Source organism: Anopheles merus, chromosome 2L, assembly GCF_017562075.2.
Source record: "Anopheles merus strain MAF chromosome 2L, AmerM5.1, whole genome shotgun sequence".
NCBI classification, from domain to species: Eukaryota; Metazoa; Arthropoda; class Insecta; order Diptera; family Culicidae; genus Anopheles; species Anopheles merus.
The window spans coordinates 34,974,546-35,000,211 of NC_054083.1; the positions used below are offsets into that span (position 1 = coordinate 34,974,546).

At 43.1% G+C, this 25,666-nt stretch overlaps 1 protein-coding gene across 8 annotated transcripts in view; it reads left to right on the plus strand.

Moving 5' to 3' along the window:
- Window positions 1–25,666, plus strand: part of LOC121592991 (mucin-5AC) — an 81,433-nt gene that overhangs the window by 12,743 nt on the left and 43,024 nt on the right. For all 8 annotated transcript variants that reach the window (XM_041914996.1, XM_041914998.1, XM_041914995.1 and 5 more), the window contains exon 3: window positions 4,489–5,181. In XM_041914996.1, the coding sequence (XP_041770930.1) occupies window positions 4,863–5,181 (319 nt within the window). In that variant the 5' untranslated portion in view covers window positions 4,489–4,862. The remainder of the gene's footprint in view (window positions 1–4,488; window positions 5,182–25,666) is intronic.

Genomic DNA, 25,666 nt, shown 5'->3' on the forward strand with positions numbered 1-25,666 from the left:
GAATTTCTCCTCCACGGTCCGCAAGGAGAAAGTGGCATCGTTTCACGGGCGGGCTAAAAAGAAAAATGGTTCGGAAAATCGGTGCAGCAGCTGCGCTTGAAAGGCAATTGCATTAAGGCACATGCACACACGCAAACACACACACACACACTGTTGACATCGGCCCGCTAGCTAAAAACAGTGGAAAAGGCGGAAATTATCCATCTAGCGCTGGTTGGCCACATCACAAAAGACTGTTTGCGTAGCAGCAAGCGACGAACCCTTTGAGCAAACGTTTCGCGTAACGTGTTTTTTTTTTGTTTTTTTGGCAAACAGCGCTATAAAAAAGGACCCGCGTAACAGTAAAATCGTTCGGAAATTTGGCTCATTGCATTGCATAACTGCCAACGCATATTGACTCATCGCCTCGGTCATGAAAGACAATGTCGTGCTTCTGATTAAAAAAGGCAATAAGTCAACAGATTGCAAGTTTTGCGAGACGTTTTGTTGTTGCTCTTCGGCTTTGCTGGTCGGTTCGGCTCTATCTTTATTCGATGAGGAATGAGTTAATATTTTCTTACAAAAAAAGGTGTAATAAAATAAAGCGAACACATGTTACCATATGTTGGCTTCAACAATGCAATTATTAGAATTTCAGAAATCAGTTCATAAATGTTTAACACCCCTGCAACTGTCAGCCGTTTTTGATGTAACATGCCGAAAGGTAGTGTTAAGCGTAAAGGTTATAAAACATTTTTAAACCTACCCAACACAGTTACACAGTTTTGTTTTGTTGCCATTTTTTCAAAAGCATCAAAAATTCAACCCTCCACAGGGCGGAAATTGCTGACGGAAGTTCGTTAAAAAGAAACAAACATTTTTGTTGCTTTTCCGCTGTCCACCTTTTTCCATCAAACCTGAAAAATGCCTCGAAAGAAACGCCATACCGTTATGATGCAATCAGCCGTGGGTTGGCTTTATCAAAAGCGCTTCTAGCCTGCAGCAAAGCTATAAATATTGAACTAAACCATCGCCAAACGGCATAAACCCCATTCCGATGCCGCCTGCCAAGGGAACGGTCGGGTGGGAGCGACTGTGGAAGATCTCAGTTACCATAACTGGAGCTCATTAGAAGTCGATCATAAACTTGTAGCCATAGATCGGGCTGTATGTTTTGGGGGCAATTTTCAGTAAGCCACAGGTCCACACGGGTACCTCCGTTTTCGTGAAAGTGGTTACGACACAATGGCACGCTGTTGTTGTTGTTTTGGTTGGTTTTCTCAGCTTACTCCTCGCTCGACAGAGTGTCGGGAATTATTGTGAATAAATTAGGCCCACTAAATAGGCACACGCTGGCAAGGGGTGGAAAATGGCGAGACAGAACCGTCATTTAACGGGCGACGCTTGGGTGTGGTTGATCTGTTGAAGTCATCTAGGCGCACACAACAGAGAACGGCATTCTTTTAGCACATTTATCAACCTGCCCCACCAGCTGCGCTCGATCGGCACGGGTGGTGAAGGATGTTTACCCAAAGCATGAGGTAGATTGTTTGTTCCGAGCGTTGTCGTTATTCTTCGGTGAGAAGAATGGCGTGTGTGACGTAGATATGTTTTGAGCTAGCAAAATAACAAACTGCATTGTACGCTCCGTTATCAGCATTGAAATTTCTTGAAAATGCAGTGAAACCCCGACGACAAAGCAACTTCCCCACCCCGTTGGCCAAAATTCCTCTGGTTCGGTGTGCCGCCCCGTAAAAATGCGCAGTGCCTCGGTCCTCGGGCCGAGTGGCGTGAAACTAATCGTTGCATTTTTGCTTCACTATCATCGACTAGAGGTTGAATGCGATCTCGCGCAAATGCAATCACGGTATGCCGGCCCCGTCGATGCACTCGCTTGCATAACGGCTATGCCACGGTCCCATGCAGCTGTGTGAGTGCTTACAGTGCAGAACTAACCGTTGGCATATTTAACCAGCTGCCCCACCCTTTACCGCGCCCTGCGCAACCTCAATGCAGCGAGTATGTTTAGTGCTGACCCAATGCACCGCACGAATGTGGATGTGTGCGTACGCGAGCAGGTGCGTATCTACCACCCAAAACAAAACAAAAACCACCCCATCACACCAAGGCTGGCAAATATTTATGCGTTTTGCGGGCATGGAGGCAGCGGGGCAACAACGAAAAGGTAACGCACCGTGCTAGACCGTGTCTAACGCAACTGACTGATGACCGAGATGCCCGTTTGTTTAGAGCGGCGTGCGTTTTACATCACCCGAGGTGGCCCCTTTTTTTCGAACAGGCTGCACACACGCACAAAGAACTGGCCGAAGCCGACCTTCTTTGCCGTGGAAGGAATTGCAGGGTTTTTTTGCACAGTGTCTCGTGTTGATCGCGTGCCCTGAAGTGTGTGTGTGTGTGTGTGCCCTTTTTGGTATCGATGTCGGTTTGATTAGCCACTTTTGGAAGCGTTGCTAGGGCCAATGGGAATTCCGAGAGGGGTTTTGGGGACAAATGGAATGAAAGGGCGAGCATTAGTTAAGAGTAGAATGTTCTTTCGAAGCTGTGGTCTTCTGATTTTTGCTACAATTGTATGTATTTCTTGGAATTTCTTAGAGTTTTGTTCTTTCTTTGGTACCAAATGTTTGAAAAATAGTTTATCTAGGTTTTTATTTCCATTTACTACAGATTTTTCTAGAACCTAACCATGAATGTTACATGTTTAAGAGAAAGTGAATTCAACAAATTATAGACAGGCCTTCTTTACTTACTGCTAATTTTCTTTCAAATACAATACATATTGGACATATTTTTACGAATTTGGGGTTTCCAATCCATAAATGCTTTATATTCATACTCCAATTAGAAAAAAAACCTTAGGATGTTAGGATTTATGATTGGATGTTACGATTGGTAATAAGGCCAAATCTTGAGATAAAAGATCCAATATATTTGATGGTTCGGTCGATACTAAATGTGTTGAAAATACGGTCGAAGCCGAAATAATGTGAATCTAAATAAAAAAATAAATATTTAATAATATTATACTCTGTATTAGCACGATCCTTCCTAGAGTGTAATTCAGTTCTTTTCTCCCCATACTGTGACGTGCGGACAGTTTCAGGATAGAAAGCATACAAAACAACGATTCTTCAGAATAGCAATATACCGACTACAATGGACGCCATCTGAAAAGATAGATTAGGGGAAAGCTTGGCAAAATGAGCATGTTAAGCAGTTTATTGAAGATTCCTTTGAATATGCTACAAAACACAACTTTTCTTTCATTATTGTAAGGCTCCACCCTTTATCTATGGATTAAAATTGTCACATAGAATGAAATGTACTTAAAAACATGAAAACAGTGTAAAACAAAAGTTGATGTTTTACGAGACGCTATTTTGACACGCGGAATAAAATGAGCATAGCCCTGGGTCAAAATGGGCATATGTAAACAAACTGTGAAACGTCAAAACACTGGGGCAATATGGGCCACAACAACTGCGCTTAGGTAACGGTCTATGCTTTTGCGCACCGTTTCGTGAAATGTATTTTCGTTCTATCTTTTATTTTGCTGTTCAAGAAACCCCTCAAAACTATGTTATCAAAATTAAACCAGTTTTTACACGTTTATATTTACAAAATCTCATCTTTTGAAGCTGTGCCTGTTTGCATTATTTTGGGGACAATTACAACACCATAGCCTCACCGAGCGCCATATGTCAAAAGCATCTGCCCATTTTGCCCCAAGCGTAACTGCCCATTTTTCCCCACGTGAAGCATTTTTTGTATTTTTTGTTATATTAGTAAAAATACACATTCAATTGCCTTGCTTTCTTAACAAAAACATATCATGTAAAACTTGAATGCATCTCTGTAACACTGGTTTAAGCTTATTTTCGAAGTGGCAAAAATTACATCAATATGCTACTAAACCTTATTTTGTATTTTTCTTGGTTATTTGTTATGTAAGGGTTATGAAACTTACATGGTGTTCATAGAACACTCCACTGAATACATTTTAAGCATTGGAAAGTATCTTTCTAGCGAAATAATGCTTAAATAAAGGGTGCCCATTTTGCCCCGCTTTCCCCTACTTGCCACGGTGCATGATTTTTTGGTCTTTTGTCGCGAAGTTAATCAACGAGAACTTCAAGCTCTCCCTGCGAGAAAAAAAAAACTGACGTTTTATGCTCTTGAACGACCGCCCAGGTTAGGTGAGCTGTTAAGGTCTACGTTTTCACGATCTGCTCATTCTTGTAATTCCTGTAAAGCTTTAACAAATAAGAAAGATATTTTGACTTTAACATTAGTATAAACCAGCTCAAACCCCAATCGTCACTCGTGTCCTCATTGATAGCGCTAAAGATAATTTTGTAGATAAATTAAGTGTATCTTATATATGTCAGAGCAAACCCATGCAAGATACTAAATGATAAATAATCAAACAACAAAAGCTTATAAGAATAATGTTTGAATATAACTGACCTATACGCTTTTCTTTCTTTCCAGGTGTCTTTAAACCCACTGGACTATACTGCATCGATAATAAGTATACTCGCCATTGAAAAGAAATCATCATAAAACTTCACAGCAGCTGCACAGTGAGTGACGATTCGGGAAGAATGTCGTGAGAGTGTCTGTGTGATTTATCCCAAAAAAAGATCAATCAGTGTCCCTATCATCAGCTCGAAATCAAAAGAAAAGGTGATAAAAATAGTGATTGCCATTGCAAGTGTCCGGTGTGCGTGTGATAAGACCCCCTTAACCCCCCCTAACCCCGCCCCAACTTTAGCACCATTCTGCCACCCACCGGTGATAGATGCGAGAGCAGGTGCCGCACCATCCACACAGCCACGGTGCACCGGCAACGTTGGAACGGCGCCATGGGTGACTCTCGCGGGCCGGCCGCGCGGCCACTCGTCCTGCTGCTGCTCCTGGTCGTGTGCGGCAGGACGGGTGGTCCCGTCGGTGCGACACCCACCACCCGCGACGAGCCGTATCTCGTCAGTTCCTCCCCCTTCTCCTCCTCCTCCTCCGTCCCCCCGCCGGAGGTGACGGCGAAAAGCTATGGCGGTGGAAAATCCCCCAAACCGACACCGACGGCCATCCCGGAGCCGGAGCTTTCCACGCAGCTCGATGCGGCACAGCAACAAAGCAGCAGCAGCAGCAGCAGCAGTGGCACCGTCGGAGCACATTTAAATGGTGAGTGAATTATTGAGTACGCGCAACACTTAGGAGGGTATTAATTAAAGCAATGATCGTCGCGCGTCTGCACCACGGTCACCAATTTCGCAAGCACCGACCGTGCATTTGAATCCGTGGTGATCGTTCGTGAGCGGCAGGTTGGCGCGACCAACAGCGTTGCGGTTTGTTCGTTCAAGATGGGAACCGAAAAATTAAAGCAAATGAAAAAAAAAACACTGTATGCACTCTACCGGCTGACTTTGTGGGCTGTGTTGAATGGGAAAATGGCGGGGAGTAGCGCGTGTGGTTTGGGTTTTTTTTTGAGCAGCTCACTTCCATGCGCGCATGCTCTCTATGGAACGATGCTTTTCGATGCTACGGATCCACTAGCTGAAACACCATTCCGGGCGCCGGACGGACGTTCGGCTTGAGTGTGTCGTAAAATTTGAATGTGACCTGCTTTTGCTCGGATCCGAGTGTCTGGTGCCACTTTCGAAAAGGGCGATCGAGTGGGAGAGGCAATGCCGGGGAAGGGAGGGATCCAAACCGAACTGTAACACACTTTCGGAGGGGATTTTGTTTTTTTTTGTTTTTTGTTTTTGCTCTTGCGGATTGCGGGTCGGCTTTAGCTGGGAGATCTAGTTCACATACAGCCAGAACTGAAAGTGCATCCTCTTAGTGTCATCGGTAAGCTGGAAGATGGAAGATGGCGAAAGAAATAACGCATTGGAAAAGCGCCAAGCGTGCGAAGCTGGAGTCGGTGGAGTGGAATTAATGAGATTGAAATGGAAATTTGGTTCAGCATTGGTGAGTGAGCAAAAGCATGTAAATCAAGGGCTTATGTGTATATTGGCACGATTGGCAGCATTTAGACTAGACTCTATTTTCAAGAAATATCGAATATTCACAAAAGGCTACTAATTTCAATAATTGGTTTAAGGATGATCGAAGACACTTGCAATAATGGGCAAAAATTGGTTTAAACATAACTCAAAAGATGGGATTGTTTGGGAATCTAAATCTTGCAACAAATGATCTTCAGAATGAGTAAAGTATATTTAAACACAGTATTGCTCCAATGAACCTTTGCTGCCTTCAAGTTTTAACTGCATCTGAGTATATTGATTTAAATCAATCCATGGATTCTTTTCCTAATTTATTTTCTTATAAGCTCTTTTGAATCGTCTTGAAGCCAGTTCTTGTTAGGTGAGGTTTACAAAAAAGTTAAGGATGGTTCTTAAGTTGCTTTAGCAGCACTAAAGACCATGTTTCATTAACTCATTTACCAAAGTCTGGTTTGGATTATGCCGTTGAGCTTTATTTTTCATTTTGCACAGGAGAAAACATAATAAATTAATAATAAAATATAGCAAATAAAAGAGATAGAAAATGGAGCGAGAAGAAAATATAAAGCATTTCCTTTGAGCACAAGGCTAATGAAATAATCATTAGCTGCTTTGTTTCTCCTATCTTCTGGAAAAAAGCATTCACTTAAACCACCGTCTGCTGGCCGATACAGACCGATCCATCCCTTGATTGCACACCCATTAAAAGCAGATCAACGGCCGACGGTGACAGAAGACTGGCGATCGGCACAACAAGCCCTGCGGCTCCGGATCCAATTCCTTTCGACCGAAAGATAACGGGATGAGCGTCCCCTGCCGAGAATGGGACCTTTCCCTCGTTCCGCCGAGGTAGAACTTCTTCCCTAGATTGCACGGTATGGGCCACTAAACACCATGGAAGGAACGAACGAAACCATTTCATACACACACACACACGTCGCTTAAGCAAAGTATCTCTCCTTCTGGGGGCCAATAACTCATTTGCTCTTTGTTGGGCCTGCGTCATCATCGGGATGGTCGCATCGTCGCACGAGCCCACGATACGATCGGCAATAAGTCAATGTGCGCTTCATTGCGCGACCGGGTACCGTTGTTTCTCGAACGGTTCTTCTGTTCCCGTGGTCCGTGATCCCCCGTGCCGTGGAAAACACATTTTACTAAATTACTCCCTCGAAACGGCGGCGAAGGGTTTCGGATGGCGCGCCTGCTTTTCTTCTCATTGGCTTTCCTTCCCCCTTGTTGCTTCTCTATTCTGCAAATGCAAAGGGGAGGCGGCGGGGAGGGCCCCAGAGACGGTTGAACGAACTGGTTCTTGTCATCGCCATCACCATCAGATGGACAGATGTGCGATGTGAGAACTTAGTTACCATCTAAGGGACCGCGATGTTTTGCTCACTTTGGCTCTCTTGCTCTCTCTCTCTCCTCTATGAGGGTTGCAAAATCATGCAATGAAACCGTTTTGTCACCACGGGCATGCCATACGATCACACCGATTCCGGCGTGAGCGTTTGCCTATTCGGCGGGGCCACTCGTGCAAAACCGCCAACCACGGTACCGAAGAAATGCCGCAATATGAGCCGTATCACGTTTTGCGGTATCGAATATCCGGTGCACTTGGCGACCGGGTGCATTCACCTTCTTGTTCGCCCCATGGCGTGTGCAGTGCAGTTGGTTTTGTAAGGAAGAGGAGAAAAAAAAAGAAATGAAAACACACGCAAACCAATTCCTGCCCTGTACGAATGCACTAAATTATGGTATTTTAGACCGGTGCGGGAGTTCCGAATAGGAAATTACGATTTTACGCTACAGTGAGCTGACCGAAACTGAACTGAACTTTTTTTCTGATTTCATTTGCGTTACTATTATCATGAACATGTAGTGAACAATAACAAAAAACATGGCAATTTTCACTTACCTTGAGCCAGAATTGGATGAGATTAATTTTTGCACCACCAGTGCTCCTGTGCGGTTCGTCGCTTGTTCGGTGGCATAGAAGTCGTTAGAGTTGTAAAGAGCATTTGGGTAATTTTTTGTCGTTGGAAAGCCAAACTCGACTCAAATTTGAAGTTAGTCAGCGATAGTTGACAAAATAATGTGCAGCAAACAAAAAGTAATTAGTTAATTGCATGTGCTTGATGGCTTTATGCTTTTTTAGAGTGATTGGTTTAGAAGCGTCATTATCAACTATGGAAATTTTTCTGTAAAAGGGTATGAGAAATAGCAAGCATGATCATCAAATACGTTGTACATTTAGGTTATTTATTGATACTCATAACATAACTATAGTTGAAACGGCAAATGTATTTCATTAATGTAATCAAAATATTCAGTTCCTTGTTTGTTGGATTTCCTCAATAACAAAAATCTATCAACTACAATCTAACGCTCTAATTAAAAAGGAATAATAACTAAACAAGAGAAGAAATGGAAATGGAAATAATATAACTAAAATCTGTAAATAGTTTGTACTCTATTTTACTGCTTGTTTGTTGTATTCCTTTCATACTTTTCCCAATCGCTGCTCTTGCTCTACATCTTGCTATTATTTTACTCCATTCATTCTACTGCACTTGACAGTTCAATTTGAATGTTTTTGCTATTTTGTATTCAATGCCCTGCACACTACACACTACAAACTGCTCATTTGTTCTTAAAACAACCCCACATCGGTTTCAATAACAAATCCATTCAAGTTCCTCCTCTCCCTTTTGCACAGTTGTAACGCTTTGCCCACCTGAGCGACTGACCTTCACGATCCCACCTTAGACGAAACGAAACCTAACGGGCGCGGAGAAGCGATCACATCCGAACCGCGCGCGACATGGTGGCAAACAAAAACACCCACACATTGTGTGTCCCTTGCCCTCCCGCCTTTCCTCTCTCGTTCTGGCGGCATTCAACAGCCAGCAAATAATCATAAACATTCATCGCTTGGTTGGAATATTTGCGTAGCACCGTTAGAGCAGCTGACCCGGACCCGGTTGTCCTTCGATTCTGTGTTTTGTCGTCTAAGGCTGGGGTCTTTCGGGGTGGCTGCTGCTGCTGCTGCCACTGCTGTTAGTAATAGCCCGAGGACCATCTCCGCAGCAGGGTGTTGTGTTACTACTTGCTCCCAACAACAACAACAACAACAACAACAACAACACCAACCGGTTAGAACAGTTGAGAAGGAAGGAACGCTTCAGCTACGGCATACCGGACCGGTGTCCTACGCGCATTCCCTTTTGCAGCGACGGGGGTTCGTCGCTTTCACTTTCGCGCAAGTTTTCTGTTTCCGCTCGAAACGTCAAAAAACGGTCAGCCGAAAACTTTCACTGAAAACCAGGCAGTGGCGGTACATTTCACGGTGTGATTATTTGCGTCCGACCATCCGCCCGCCTGTGTGTGTGTGTCTGTATGATGTGCCTACGTTTAATTAACGTGTGTGAGCGCGCGCACGTACTCAAAGGAATGAGGAAGGGCTGCCAAATTGGTTTGATTTTGGGTGGGCGTCTGTTCGTGTGGTGCGATGGGCTCTTTTTTTTTGCTGTATAAAAGCATAAAAAGCATACCTATTCGTACAATCAATAATCGATTAAGCTTGATTGCGTGTAGTTGCCCCGGCGTGTTTCGAACTCGATGGCAGTCGGATATTGTTGCAAACAAAGCAATAACAAAGCGGAAGGAAATTTAATTCAAGCTTGTCAAAAAAGTTTCCCAAAAAAAAACATCTATTGTAAATGATTCGAACATACTCGGTTGAACAAACTTGTTGGCTTCATGCACTCAGCATTTGGCGTGTTCCTACCCCGGTCGCGAGTTTGTTAACGATCGTTAACGAAAACAGCTAAACACACTTTACACACACCCGACAACGTCCCAAACAGTACGCACCATTGTCGCCGCCCGTTTGGCCATATTTGTGCGAACGTTTGCATAACCTGTTCCGTTGGCGCACCAGCCACACAAAGACACACATTTGCCACTTGCCGCTCGGTGTGAGCTTGTGTTGCCGATCGTAGACGCGACCTACCGGCGACCGTCTAACGCTCGCGGGGCTTAGAATCGATACGAAAAGTTGTCAAGGACTGTGCGTTCCAGTTCCGTTGCGGTTAAGGCTGCCCCCTGACCCGCGAGCTGAGGCGTGTGTGTGTGTGTGTGTGTGTGTGTGTGTGTGTGTGTGTGTGTGTGTGTGTGTGTGTGTGTGTGTGTGTGTGTAGGGGCTCCATGCTAGCCGATAGACAGACAGCGTGTGTTGTCGGCTGCGTACGAGCAACGCGCGATACGTCAGGTTGGTTATGATATTGTTATTGGCGCGCACAAACACAACTTCATTACTGGGGGTCCTTTCTTGGACAGAATATGAGATTTTTGTGATTCGATACTTGTTGATGAAGATATTTATTGCTCGAAACGTATCGTTCGTTCGTTTTTGGAGTGATAAAATTGCTGTCGAGCTCTAAAAGGTATGTTTGATCCAATCTTTGTAAATAAACATGAAGTTGTTTTGAAGTAAATAGAAGGTTTTTTTTTATTGGATAGAATTGTTAGATTAGTTTAGTGTTTTATTTTGTTTGTGTGATGTTATTTCCAATATCTAAATTATCTATTGTATCCTTAAAAGATCCTATGAGCTCATTAGCATTCGTATTCGTATTTATTTAAGACATCTGGCTTCAACGAGCCTACATAACCGTACTTAAAATTTATGCCTTATTTATATCCTACCAGAAACTAATTTTTGCTGGTGAAAACGTGCTTAAATTTTTCTAAGTTTATATGAAAATCTGCTCTGTTACCTAAAGCATTACAGCATCTCATCACTCTGGACAGTGGGTCTCGAGAGTCTTACACTGTAGAAGATAAGCTTGCAACTAATAACGGACTGAGTCTAAGTGATCTAGAAGGAGAAATAAACTTTAGGCAAGGGAGCAGAAAGAGTGCATCAATAGAACCACACATTAACTGTATGTAATAAGAGGCATTGAAATGTTTAACGTCTATCGTCTAAAGATTCTAGTCCAAAGAATACACACCTAGTTCTATAAGAAGGGCAGGAGACACTGCGGACGGTAAAATAGGTTACGTGTAAATTTTCGTTGCATAGCTTCGATCCTATCTTTCCTATATTGTTGCTCGGGAATCATGCGATACAAGCATATTCATAAAAAGGACGAAAAATCGCAGTACAGTACAGCCTGGAAAGTTAATTTGTTTTCTTTTTGTAGGCTAAGTTCACGAACAGATCAAATCTAAGAACTAAACTGCCACAAATGGCTCATACAGTGTTTAGTATGATATTATGTATTTTTAGTTTATTTAGTGTTCTTACTCAATGTTTCTCAAATCCTCCTATTTGGAACAATCCGCCTAATTGAAGCAACTAAAGCAGCGCGCCCCAAAGAAACAATCAAATCTCGTTGGTTTAAACCGATGGGTGCCCCCATTTTTTTTCGACCATCGCACCCCGATTAGCAAACGTTCGATTCTGCAATCGGCCACTGCCACCACCGTAATGAGCACCCTTTTGGCAACTGGCCTTACCCCATGATGCACGGGATGATGATTGGCCGGCGTGTAGAGTGTAGTGTAGCCCAGCAGCCCATCCTATCCGCAGGCGTGCGAACCTCATTCGCAAACGAAAACTCGGTACAAACAGCCAATCCAGCTAATAGTAGTTTGCTCGCCCGGGCTATTGTATCAGTTCCACTACTGGCTACTGGTAATGCTTTCCTCCCAGTGGATGATGGTCAAATAGGATCAGTGAACTCGGGCTGATTGTATAATGATCGCAAAAAAAACCCCCACGGATGCGCTGCTGGGTGGTCATGTTGCACAAAACCCTTCCATCTTATTGTCTACGCCTCGTTAGGCTGCTGTTGTTGAGGTCGAAGAGAGGATGCATTGATAGATTGAGTCTGGACGGTGGATACATTATTACACCTTTTTTTTGCAAACTAAACCCCTTCTACTCGTTTGCAGAATTAGCTGTGAGTGTTTTTTCTTCCCCCATCATCCTATTTTATGAGTTTCCCGTTTTATGCTGTGGTGCGTTGTAGTTTCGCTTGCCCTGTTTTAACCTTGTGTGTGTGTGCTAGTGTGAAGTGTGCTTAATCTGCAGACAACCCACAATTCTATGCCTTCATCTTGCACTGTCTATCGGATTTCCCATGATTTTTTTATACACTTTCCGCTTCATTTGGGAAACTTCTCCCTTCAGGGCTTGCTTTACTTGTTCCTGTTCATGTTTCCAGTTTGTTGCAACAAGTCATTTGGTGTGGAAAAAATAATATCAAGCAATCCGTACGAAACAACAGTCGGCCATCAATCGGTACGAGCTCGATCGGGGAGCGGGAGAGTACATGTAATTCTTCTGTTTTGTTGTTTGTTTTTTTTTTACGTCTGTCTCCCTTTCCCTTTGCACCGAATCTAATCGTCCGTTGCAGATGAAAGCGGAGCGGAGGAGACTCCGCACAAACCATGAACAATTGCAACGGCCAATTAAGCGATGAACCCAAGAATCGCTGGAGCCAGGTACTGTTGCCGTTGCCTTTCTTGCTGCTCTCGTTCTCGTTCGATCCGGACCGATTCGGAGACAGTTACAAAAGCCGAACCTAAGCGAGTTTGATTCGAGCACCGGCACAATTGCAGTTGCACAAACATTGCAAACACCAGTGCGAGATGCTCTAAAGTCGAGTAAAGCAGCACCGGGAGGAAATGGAAAGAGAACACACAATGCAACGCTGCCTCTGTTGGTCGATTGTTGCAAAAGCAGCTGTATTGCTAGAAGAAGTTTAACGTTTGAATAGCAAGAAGAAATTCTTGCATTATTAGTATTCATTTTTCCTATTAAAAATGACTTTAAATTTATGTCTATCACTCAGTTTTCTAAAATAATTAATACTATTGGCTTGACAATATCATCATTCGTATACGATTCTCGTTTTTCAATTAGCCAAACAACTTCACCAATAAATCTGCCCCGCTCATCGTCGCAAAACCGCATGCTTCCCATATAACATCGTGCCCAATAATTCCGAAAATTCAATTTAAATAATATTTCTCGTCCTTCTATGCAATTAAGCTTAATAGACTTTGGCTGCCGGATTCTAATTAGAGTGATCTGTGAGTCGCCGTGCACGAATAAAACAAAAAATAACTCCCCCAAGCGCATCAACAAAATGAAGTTATAAACTTGTTCACACACATTAATCACCGCTGCTCGGCAAATTGACTTCCTCGTTACTTGTGCGTTGTTATTTTTGCTTCTCTTCTTTTTTTTTGTTCGAAAATCGATCACCGTGATTCCGTGTATGATTTGTGCCGGTAGCAAAGACCGGATCCACCAAGCTTCATGCACCCCTTCAACCCTCACACTTCAAACTACTACACAGCACATCATTACTGGTGATCAACCAAAAACCCAAGCCGAGATCGTGCGCCGAAACGTGCGAAACTTCGCATACGATTCTCCGCTGGCTGCGATGAGGCACAGGGTAAGGGTTCGTTTGATTAGTTTCGGGTCGACGTTAGTCAATGCGGCGCGTTTTTGGGAACGCGGTTCTGTGCGGCATCCTCACTACCGTAACGGAAGAGAAGATATTGAACCGTGAATGTGACCTCGGCACGGCACAACATTAATCTATATGTACCGCTGCTGTTGGTGTGTGCGGTGGGTGAATGAAAAAGAGACGACAGCCGAAACGATCGTTCGATTGGATGGAGTTTTTTGTTCGGTCGGTGTTGGCTGCCTTCTGTGCAATATTGCGTGAGTTTGGTGCCGGTCGTAGATGAGCACACGGGGCAAGTTCGCGAGTCAATGCCAAACATGTGAGCTGTTGCTTCGTTATGTTTTTTTGTACCGAGTTACGGCACACAAAAAAAAACGATGATGCGAAAAACCCACTCAACATGATGTTGCCGTTTATTCGATATGTATGATTCTTCGTTTTTTTCGGTCGGTTTGTTTGATTTGGTACCTCCCCACCAATTACCGCCAACCCCAGAGATGATACCGGTAAGGTTCACGAACGGAGAGTTTCGTGAGAATGACGATTCCCCGTGCTCAATGTGACCCCCCTATCGAATGGATGGGGGAGGGAGGAGGAATGGGGCCTTATCCACCTGACGCTGCTGACGTCTTTAGCGACGCATTAAAAGTGCTGACTGGTGCGAAATCGGCTCGATGATGAGTACGTGAACCGGGAAGTAGTGCTTGCATAGGGGTATGTATTTACTTCTAGCAAAAAGAGGATGCTCCTTTTGCTGCCCTGTCATCGTCTGAGTGGTTTTTGGGGTGAGGAAATTATTTGCCGTTTTTCTCTCAGTCTGCTATCTACGAGCACTGGGAAGTTTAGAATTTAGCTGAAAGCTGTAGATGAAAAACAAAACGCAAAATTGTCTTCCCTGTTTTTGTCAAAAGATTTAAGTGTAATTTATTTTTTATCTACATCAAGATAGCGAACGTTGTGCTGGTGGCACATACATTAAACACGTAACTGAGAAGTAACAAAAAAGTAATCTTCAAACAGCTTTCCTGTTGTTGTTTACACTAAGAGTGAGAAGTGTTAGTCATCGTCATTGAGCTATAAATCTAATAAGATAAAGCTTTTCTGTTCTAAATGCAATAGAGTTAATGTTAACAGTTAACGAATGACCAAAGTCCTGTTATAATTAATCCTTATACAGTAGGTTCGCTAACTGGAGTGATTCTCATTTGAAAAACACATAAAGGTCAACATATGAAACATCCGGAATCTGACGAAGAGAAATTCATAGCAAATGTGGATTTTTCTCACAAATTTAGCCTCTCAGTTAGCGGTCACCTACTGTACTTATAATAAAAACTCTGATTGATGATCATCATAAAATGAAGCAAATAGAATGCTATTATGTAGAATTAAGGATAAGGACTTAAGGTCCAAGATGATCTTTCATTCAAATTATGCTTTTTGCTAAAAAGTTAAAGCTATTTTCAGCTATCTCAAGAAAAAGTAAAATAGTCTAATCTTATGTATAGAGTAGAACTGCGCAAACACTAACCTACATTGTACTCCCACTCTGTTGAATGTAATTATTTCCCGAAGTATAATTATTGTTCTATTGCCATTTTTTCATTATTATCCTCAATTTGCAAACGATATTAACGCGATATGCAAACGATCATAGGGAAAAATCATTTTCCCTCTATCCGGTAACACGATACCTCCCACTCCCTCAAAATGTATCATTTCACTTCGAATCGGCAACACGTAACGGGAACGCATTTGCCCCACCTACTGCTTAGTTTCTGCCGCTAGAGCACGGCGCAGGCGTTCAATCGTAGATTTGCCTAAATCTAGGATTTTGTACCTAATTAGACTCGCTCACTGTTTCCTCCGCAAAAAAAAAACACCACGCCACACAGCGCGAGCAAATGAAAATTCAAATTAACCCGAAAAGAGGAAGCAGAAAGATTTTCCAACACACGGTACGTACACGGACGTCATCACCGACCGGGGAGTCGGGGTGGGCTGCGATTAATTGAACGCTTTCACCGCGGTGTGCAGTGGCCGAAGAGCCGAAAAGCCGAAACTCAAACCTACCTCCTCGAAACATAAATCTCAAACCTGACCGTAAAAACAGAGCAGAGGAAAAGCATGGAAAACATGCCAAATGCATAGGCCCGGGCGCTAAAGCCCCGCTTTTCGGTAATGAGCCGGCGCTCGCTCGCCCGGAGGTATGTTGCTCATTAACGTACCCATTAAATAAGCATCAGTCTGGGGTGAGATGGGGCGCAGCGGGATTGTTTTCTTTTCTGTTTTTTTTTTCTTGTCTGTTTATTGAAAATAGGAAGAAGCTTCCGAATGGAGCTAACGGCGCTCTGCAATGGGAGGAAATGGCGAGAGAAAAGTTTCCTCCGTTGCAAGGTTGTTTGCTGTGTTTGCATCACAATCATAATCACATCATCGGCGTAAGGTCGATATTGTGTCATGCCTTTTTGGAGGTGATTTGAGGCTTTAAATTTCACCTGTACAAGTTCAAAAGGCAATTTTATTGCAGCACAAGCATTTCTTTTTAAAAAATAATAAGATCCTCATGTACAAATTGATGATCTCTAACTTCAATGGGGGAGAAATTCGGGAGATCAGGAAACACTTATTATTTCCCTTATAGCACTTGAAGAAAAATCATTTGAATGGTTTTAAAAAGAACAAAGTATTCTTTCGATTCCAATACATTTAACGAGGCTCTTTCCTTTGCAACGCTACTGTTGAATCACTGAAATGAAGATCACACCAGATCACACAGGCATCCCTCACTAACATCCCATTTTGTTTCCGTTCATAATCGCGTTCAAGGTCCTACAATAGCATAAAATGACGTCACATCATTAAAACAGATTAAGTTATAACGTCTCGAGTCATAAAAAAGCACAACCGGCGAGGCGTTTACCTTTGCATAAAGCAGCACAACCCATGATTGACAGCGGCGGAGAAGATCTTGATCGTTCTGGCGTTGGTAACCGGAACTAAAGTTAATCGCTTCATACAACCGTACCGGCCCAGCCGCGTACCAATGCGCCGTTTGCACCCTTAATTAGCTAATGCAGCCAAACGTACAGCGCGTGACATTTTAATCGCATTTTTGCTGCCGGTCAATCTGTCCTGTTCTGGGTGGGTGGGTCGTACCGCCAAGGATTTGCCGTAGGGGAAGGGTGAACAAATTTGCAAGCTTATTATGACACATGGCGAGTGTGTGTGTGTTTTTTTCGCAAGGAACTAATTAGATGGACAGGTCTTAAAATTAAGATAAACAATCGTGCAATTTTTCCTGTGTGCTTTTGTGACGGACGAAGGCCAAAGGAAGTGTTGTACGCGGAAAAAGTTCTACCAAGGGATTCTGTCTCATTAAATCCTCTTTAAGGTGATAAATGATAATTGCAGGAAATAAGCAACCACCAAGAGCTTTCGTAGCGCTTACCGAAAGACACATTTATCGGTAACGAGCCGAATGAATCAAGTCCCCTTATGTGTTTTCCCAATGTTGACCTCGCGTAAGCATTCGAATAAAAAGAAAACGGGTTTCTGCACTCATATTTAAGTGCAACTGAACGATTTTAACAAGGCACTGCACCTCGCTGCAAATGCAAAATGAATGCATAAAGAACATACACGTTAATAAGAAAAACAATTAAATAATGTCGATGCGAATGGCCGCGAAGATGCCTCACCACGTACCTCTGCGTAATTGGATTTAATTCAACCATTAAGCGTGATGGAAGCGTACCCCGTACGGAAATTATCTTCTTTTTTATCCCTCCTCCTCCTCCCCCCGCTCGCACAAACCAAAACGTGCCGCCATTAACCCTTTAACCTGCGTAGAAGTGCATCCTCTACTGGATGCACCTTGTGCACAAAGCGTCCTCCTTTGCACTGCAATTTACACGTTCTTCTCATTACGCGAATGATGCTGTGCAGGTCGTTTCGTGACTAATGCGCAAAAGCGTTCTGATAAACGGTCCTGTCTTAGGGCTTAGAATAGATCCCTTGTTTCCCCCGCTGTCTCTCCCCTACTTCACGCGCTAATCACACAGGTTTGGTCAGGTAGATCGTGAGACCGACGTCGCGCTGCGCACGTCAGCGGCCTGATAGCGTCATCGCCGGCGGTTCATATTAATATAAAATCCTTAATCACGTCGTGTCCGGGGCTGCACTTTGCTGTTATCGTGCGGAATAAATCTTCCGCATCGGGGCCCCTGCTTCGTCGAACCGGCGGAAGATAGATCTACGACATTGAACTTTCCACCGTGCGGCATGATTCTGCTCTAACGCTCACGTTCTGGGTACCGCTCGCGGGCACACAATTCAATTGTACAGCGCCGAGAAGAGTGCGCGCCACTGTACGAATGTGTACTTCCCTGCCACTGTGTGCTGATTGCGCATTTGTCGTGATTCCATTGTTGGCGGGTAAGCATGTGGGTACAAACTATAGAATGCAGCTCTGAAGCAGCTGAAGGAATCCGATGATCTCATACGGCTCGGAATGAAGAATTACAGCTCTAAATGACGGGATTTAAACTCATTCCATTGCAGGCGAAGCTCTCTGAACCTTTCATTTTGACTGTTTTTTTTTTTTGCTAAAATCTTCAAACAATTTCCAAAAATATTCACTCAAAGCTACCGGCAGAAGGGATCCGTCCATTCGGCCTGCGTGATTTAGTGCGCCCTTTCCTCCGTACACAAAACCCTACCCGGCCCTTGGTGGTGGCGCTAGTGATCGATCCAGCCAATCGATCATGCACAAGCTAAAAGGCACATGATTTATGCACTCACCCACTGGGATCAACCACCACCGCACCCCCCTTCTTGCTTCTGCCACCGGCTCGAAGCTGGTGGAACATTAATCTTTTGGCCGACCTCGCGTGTAACCGCGATGTTGACCGGTGCTGACGGTGTTCGTGGTGCGAAATGGTGCTTGAAATTAGATTATGAAAGGAGAGAAGGGAAGAGAGCAAGGGTAAGGGAAAATAATGCTCGCATGCAATATTGGACTGGCTCGGTGGCTTGGCTGGTGGAAGGTGAAAAACAAGGAGCGTGAGAAAATTGCTATCAAATCAGGCTGCAAGGGGATTTATTTGTGTTTTGGGAGTGTCCAAAGGGAGGGTATTTGCATGTTGTGTGCATGACTGTGTGGAATGAAGGGATGTACAATAATTGTTGAAGTTATAATTATTGAGCGGGGGTTTTGATTGTTTGAAAGTGCAAGGGCATAAAAAGTGCAATTCAAAGTGCATGCATTGCAAATATTTGCGTTTTGACTACAAACAGATTAAATTGTTTTTATTTAGTTCACTCTTGTCTTCTCACCTGTCAAATCTGATAAAATAAGTAACAACGTTTCTAAAGCCATCTGAACACAATAAAGAACTAGTTACAACTCGTTCAAAAATACCAGTGATACCTCAAATGATTCGTCAATGGTTGATTGGATCAACGTTTGACAAACAACGAACAATGTTGAAATGAGATTTAATGGTAAAGTGGGTGGTGGGAGGAAAAAAATATAGGACTAGGATAACATTCCTAAACTTACATACATAGTTACAGCACATAGATACAGCAGCAATTATTTAGATTCTGCTAAAAAATCGTTGTTGAGCTTTTTGTGTCGCACCGTTGTTCACAAAATTGATAAGGTTGTCATGGCAGTTTCAAAATAATTTATGAAAATCTGTTTTACATACTTTGGTTTGCATTTTCAAAACAAAAATTACAGACAGAAAAAAGTTTTTATTGATTTTTTTTATATTTAAAAAAATATATTTTGATAATTACTCTTATAAAACTTATAAAACCTTAATATAAGTTATAAAAACAATTTTTAAAAATCGTACAAAAATATATTTCTGTAAAACCTTTCTAGAATATGTTATTTATATTTTTGAACGATTTTTAAATGCGTTAGTTAGCACATAAAACCTGTTTTTCGAAGTGTCTTTATAGTTATGGTACGACCATAAATTTGTTTTTTCGTCATAAGTCGTGTAAAAACGAGGTAAAAAAATTCGAGAAAAATATACAAAGATGAAACATAGTATTTTGCACAACTCATACATTCACTGTTTTTATCTATCTCTAATGGATATTCCGTAAATCGCGAAAAACGACTGCCCATATAGTTGTGGTAGGCGCTGTACTTTGTGCATCATAATTATTGTAAAAATAGGCTTTTAAACAATCTATCTAAATTTAACCAAAAGTAAATGTGTTTGGAGCAAATAATCGCTAACTGTAGAGTTGTAGAATTTGTAAAATCTAGTAGCGAGTGTAAAATTTGCCATAAAATTTGTTAAAAACCCAAACCGTTCTCCACCCACCCTAATAAGATCGTACGCGCTACGAAAACCAAAACCCACCCCCGATTGCGATGATGATCCGCAACCAAGATGGAAAACCCTGACGCCCCGATTCCCATGACCTTCGCGTATCTTTTTGTCTTCTTCTATCGCCCCTTCTACCACCACCCACAGCTACGCCCGCAATCCCCATGCCGAGCAATGCGCACTGCCTTCGGGTCGGTCGGCGTTTTCAACTTCCAAGCAATAAATCTTGCCTCTTCTCCCGGTGACAAAATGCCGCTGTTTCGCTGTCAGAATCTTACCCCATCTCCTCAACTCCCTCCTCTCCGATTTGGTGACGCCCGGGCGCGTAATTATTTCCAGCATCGGGCGCGTTCGTGGGATCATAAAGTAGCCGCCGTTTAACTGCACTTGACAGGCGGACGGATCGGCGTAGGGGTACCATTAATACAGCTGCGAACCCCCTCCCCTCCATTCGTTTTGGCTGGGTGACATATCAACGAGGTCAAAATTATAGGAGGGAAGCTTCCTCGATCAATCGTGCCGGGGTCCGATCTTCCCACCGAGTGCATTTCCGTTCGTACACACGTCTCGTTGCCAAACGCGTCGTTCGACAGTGGCGGCGGTATGGAGGGACAATCACAATGAGATGATGTTTTTAGAAGTGTTTATTTTGTCGTTAAGGGAATCGGGGAAAAAACAGATCCAAATGATACGGGAATGTATTGTTTTGTCGAGTTCGCATACCGGTTGCAATGGCACATGGACGTTCTAGCGTTCTGGCGGGTAATAATAATAAACTCATATTTCTACCCCGTCTCTAAACGCGCTGATGCTAATCATTAGGAGGAAATAATTACTAAAAGATGTAAATCTCTCTTTATGCGAAATGTCAACACTCATTTTGATTGTTTTATGAGCGCTACTGTTTTTATTTATGAGAATTTCTGGAATGGTGTTTATGTTGTTCTGTTCGGTATGGTTTGGTAGATCTAGAATGGTTATTAAAACAACTCAAAAGATAAATCCCGAAAGTACATAGAGTTTTGAGAGGCATGGACTATTCAAGTGTTTTTTTTTTTGTTGTGAAAATGGAAACTTTACAGGGTTTTCCAGAAGTTCTCATAGCTGTGGGACACTTTGTTGGCTCCTTCTTGTTTGAAATGAGTTTAATGTAATGTGAATTGGACTCTATAGCACCCTTGTTTGACAAATCTAATAGGAATTTTCAAGAATTCTGTTCAAAAATGGTGCCATATAGTCCAATTTTTATCATATGAAGTTCTCTGCCCTTAAGAAAGAATCTAAAAAGTGTTCCACATCTACGAGAACTCCTGGAAAACCATGCATTGTGACAATTTGGTAACATATTCCATGTTTGAATGTTTTTTCTAACTACATTATAATACTACTTTTACTTCGTCTAGAATAGACAATGACCCGAAGAATCGATGGCTAGGCTACTCAGCGAGAAAGATAAAACTTCATTTTTTTAGTGTTTTTTAGTATTTTACTAGAGATGCAGTAGGAGCAGTTCCTCAAAAGTAAGCTAATGGGGTTCGTCGCTTGTAGACCAATTCCTATATGAAATTCAGCTCATTAACTTTCTGACAGTTTTGTTTGCTTTTAATCTTTGGGAAATTACTTGTGAATATACTTGACGTGAAGCAGGGCCCTCCGGATTGCTTCCTATATTTTTAAAAGTATCAAAATTACAAGTAGTGGAATAGAAAGCCAAAAGATAACGATTCAAAGTGGCTGTGTTTGAAGATTAAACCAAAAATAAATAAAATAATTGACTACACCTATACTATATCCACATAAACTTATTGATAGTCTACAATCTTTCAGAAACAAGCCAAATGTGCTGTTTCCAAGACCATTTTAACAATATATGTTGAAAATACAGATCATTTTGCAGTTGATTTTATACCAATACAGCACATACAAACTCAACCCCACTGTTACTTCAACTTAATGCGATGAAGTCACAACAAGCCAGCTCACCGTACTGTCCCACCATTGACGCTTTTGTCATCGGTTCACCGGGTAACAATCGAACCGTTTGCATACATCATGCGAACACACACACAGCAGCGCGCTGGAAATGGTATGGCCACATCCACGGCTCAACAATGCAACCGTCACTGATCCCTTTTCGGCTTGCCCGAACCGTTCGTCGCTTCCCTGCCGTCGATCAATCGGCCGCCAGTGACGCGTGCCACCTCACTGGGAGCGGTTCTGGTGGCCCATCGGTCAACCGAGAACCGAGCGGCAAGCGACGAACCCGGCTCGATCGATCGCTAATCAAAATTCAAACACAATCCACCCCAGCGCGGAACAATGCCCCCGAGCCACAATGCCCGGTGGTGGCAGGGACTGGCGGTGGCGGTGGTGCATCAACCCAAACCGATCAGCAATACCTGGCAGAGGATGCAGAAGAGGAAACACAACAAACACAACAGAGGATGGTTTTTTGTGTGTGTGTAGAGCTCTAACAAGCGTTTGGGGAGGGGAAAATAGTCATAAAAAAGTGCCACCACCACTACCACTACCACGATGCAATCAAACTGCGCAAGTACAGGGTGGGTCTGGCATTATTTTTTTCTCTTCTTGGGGGAGGACTGTTAGATGACTGCAAAAAAGGCGTGTTTTTTGTGCCCCCGCAAGTGCAGTCTTCTGCGGTGGTTAACGCATGGTCGGTATTACTTTCACTAGGCAGTAAGCCGTGGGCCGATTTGATGGCAATGTGCGATTTTTTCCAGTAGATTATCCCAACCGTGGAAAGCTTCGGCTGGGATGTACCGCAAGGATCAGCTCTATTGATTCTGAAAATTGTACCATATAATGCTGGTTTAGGGAAGGGTTCGGCCTATTTCTGTTTCCCCAATGAGGCACGTTTGGAATTTGGAACCAAAAAAGGGTCCAAACATTGCATAATACCGTGCATAATCCATCCATCTACTGTTAAAGAAGGAGTAGCATGGCGTAATGAATAGTTGCCGTAACTGCTGCTGGATTGGACTTTTTTTTGTTGTCCATGCATTCTCAACAGTCACCACAGCACGTGCTTCTTTCGTGCGGGCAGAGGCAGCCCTGGAAGCAGTTCATTAAAAGATACAATTTAAATGCCATCGTCTGGGCTGGTGCTCTGTTTGTTTCATTGCGGATTTTTTGTATATTTGCTGATCTCCTTCTCGTTCTCTCTCGAAGTCCATTTGAAACGATGAAATGGTTGATTGGTGCGGCACGGCACAATAAAACAAAAAAAAAACTCGCACAACTGTTTCGCGTTCCGCTGGGCTTGCTCGGGTGAAAATGGGAAAGAGGTCTGGGGTGGACAATTTTCTTACCGATAGGTGGACGCGAGCGCGCCCAACCCTTGCAGACAGCACGGTGCACGGTTGAAAAAAAGATCGCGAGGACACACAGATAAAGGAGGACACACGCGATTCATGATGGTAGTGGTGATGGTGGCTGGCGAGGGTAATAATATGGGTTGACTTTAAAAATTAAATAAATCCCTTTTGCCGATACAAACAGCTCGATCCGTTGGCACCGTTCGCCTGTGAGAGCTGTAAAGTAATTCCGTGCAATTAACGTGTCGTTATGAACCAATCGGACGGAGCAGCCATACACTCGCCATACAAACACACACGCACACTGCTCGGTTGGGTTGCACTTTTTTGCAATCGGTGCGCTGACATCGGCTAATGGTGGTGGCGCAAGTCAAGTCGATCCCGTTTGGAATGTGCACCAGCGCGAAGGTGTCAGCCACCGGGCGGCATGACTCGACAATCGTTCATTGCTTATCGGTTTGGGCAGGGAAACGGTTTTTTTGATTAGTTAGATGAGTTGTTTGTTGAATAATATAAGCGATTGAAATGTAAATAGTAAAGCAAGGTGGGTGGACGCTATTAATAAATCTTTAAAGCAAAGACTCACACAGAATTTTAATAAAATAACACCCAAAGATCAAACCCTATTAATAAAGCCACGGAGTGGCTTGATCTGCCTCTACAAATGTTTTGGTCTGAAATAGATCCAGTTCAATTAACAATAATGACAACTATTGCAGAAGCTAATGAAATGTGTTTCAATCTGTTAAATCCATGAAGTTCTTCTGTGGAGAGACATTGATTTCATTTAAAGTTTATCTAGAAATTTTCATAAGCTATGCCTTTAAAGTAGCTTGAGTTATTGACCGCATAGGAGGGCTCAGTTGCTTTCTTAAGTGACAAAGGATATCTTAACGGGAATCTCTTTTTTTACAAGCAAACAGTTTTTAGCTCAATATCCATCTAAGATATACTAAGACATCCGGCAAGTAACGGCCTCTGGAAGCTTTTCATTGATTGGCATGAATAATTTAAATTAGAATTACAGTATCTCTCGTTTAATCAAAAGCTTGTGATTTGTATATCATTACTCTTCATTTAAGAAATTCAAAAAATCAATCAAACATCCAATAAAATCTCTCGTTTAATTTAATAATAACCAACATAAAATGTCGTCACTTATCTTTGCATCGGTCAAGATTAAATACAAGTTTCATTTAATATTTGATGGCGTTGCCGTAGTCATCAGTCAATCAGTTTGATCATTTCCTGTTACCGTACGTGACAGGCAGCAAGGTTGTAATCAGTAGTCGGTAGTTATTTATACGTCTTAACCACTGCGCTGATATTCATAAAGCTCTCTGCTCTGCCCTAAACAGGGAAAAGCCGTATGCAAAAACGGAATATTTCACAATTTTGTATGGGCTGAAATCACTATCCAAAACAAACCCACTTCATGTCAGTCAACCGTTAACGAGCACATCAGCGAGAAAAAAAAAACCCCGAACGGTAATTGAACTGGAACACATGGAACAAGTGATCGAAAATGAAGCCATCCACGGTGAAAAGCACCTATCGAGCCTACAGAAGTGTACATACTTCCGGAATGCCTGAGTACCCATTTCTGCTACATTGAATGATTCGTTTTGTCAGCATTTTGATATGTTTATACAAGCACGAGAGAGTTGTCCCGATCCTCCAGCAAGATTAATGATGTAGGTTTTGTGTGAAGCACATCCTAGTCAGTTTTTTTTGTTGCTGCAATCTTTCCCCTTCAGTCTAATCAACATGCTAAAAGCGCTGTATTGAGCATCTCGCATTGAAACGTCCACTCCAACAGCCAAACGCTCAGTGCAACTCCCAACGGGATTGCAGGTGAATGGGCCCCGACAGCTAAGCCTTTCAAGCGCTGGGGTTTTGCATAGCACCTTCACTCGCCATCGTCATTATTCATTATCGATTGCAATAAAACTGCAAGCCCACACTCCGGGCGCCGGGTGATTAAAACTCCTCTTCACACTGCCTGGCCGAACCACTTGGCGTCCGCTCGTCTTTGCATCGTCTTTCGCTCGTAGTCGTAAATGGCCGGCACTAAAATTTGGTTTTGCAAATATGCAACCATAAAGTAGCGCTGAGCTACTGTGAATGTGAAAGGACGGCACATAACGCATCATCATAACCGGCTTGTTTATGGAGCTAGCCGCGCAGGGTAGCGCTGGAACGATAAATTCTAATCACCCCGACATTTCAGTGACATCCTGGTGGAGCAATGCATTACACTTGTATTGTTCTTGTGCAGGTGCGATCCACTCGCTTGTTTGTTTGCAAGATCCGCAACCGCGTGGACAAACCCTTTTCTGTAATAGGGTGGTGAATTGCACTCTATCTCCCCTAATCAACCGTTATTACGCTCGATTCATAATTGAATATCAGCGAGCGCTCACACGGGGAGGATCAATAAATCTTCGACCCACCGGTGCGGCCCGGTCGATGGGAGCAAA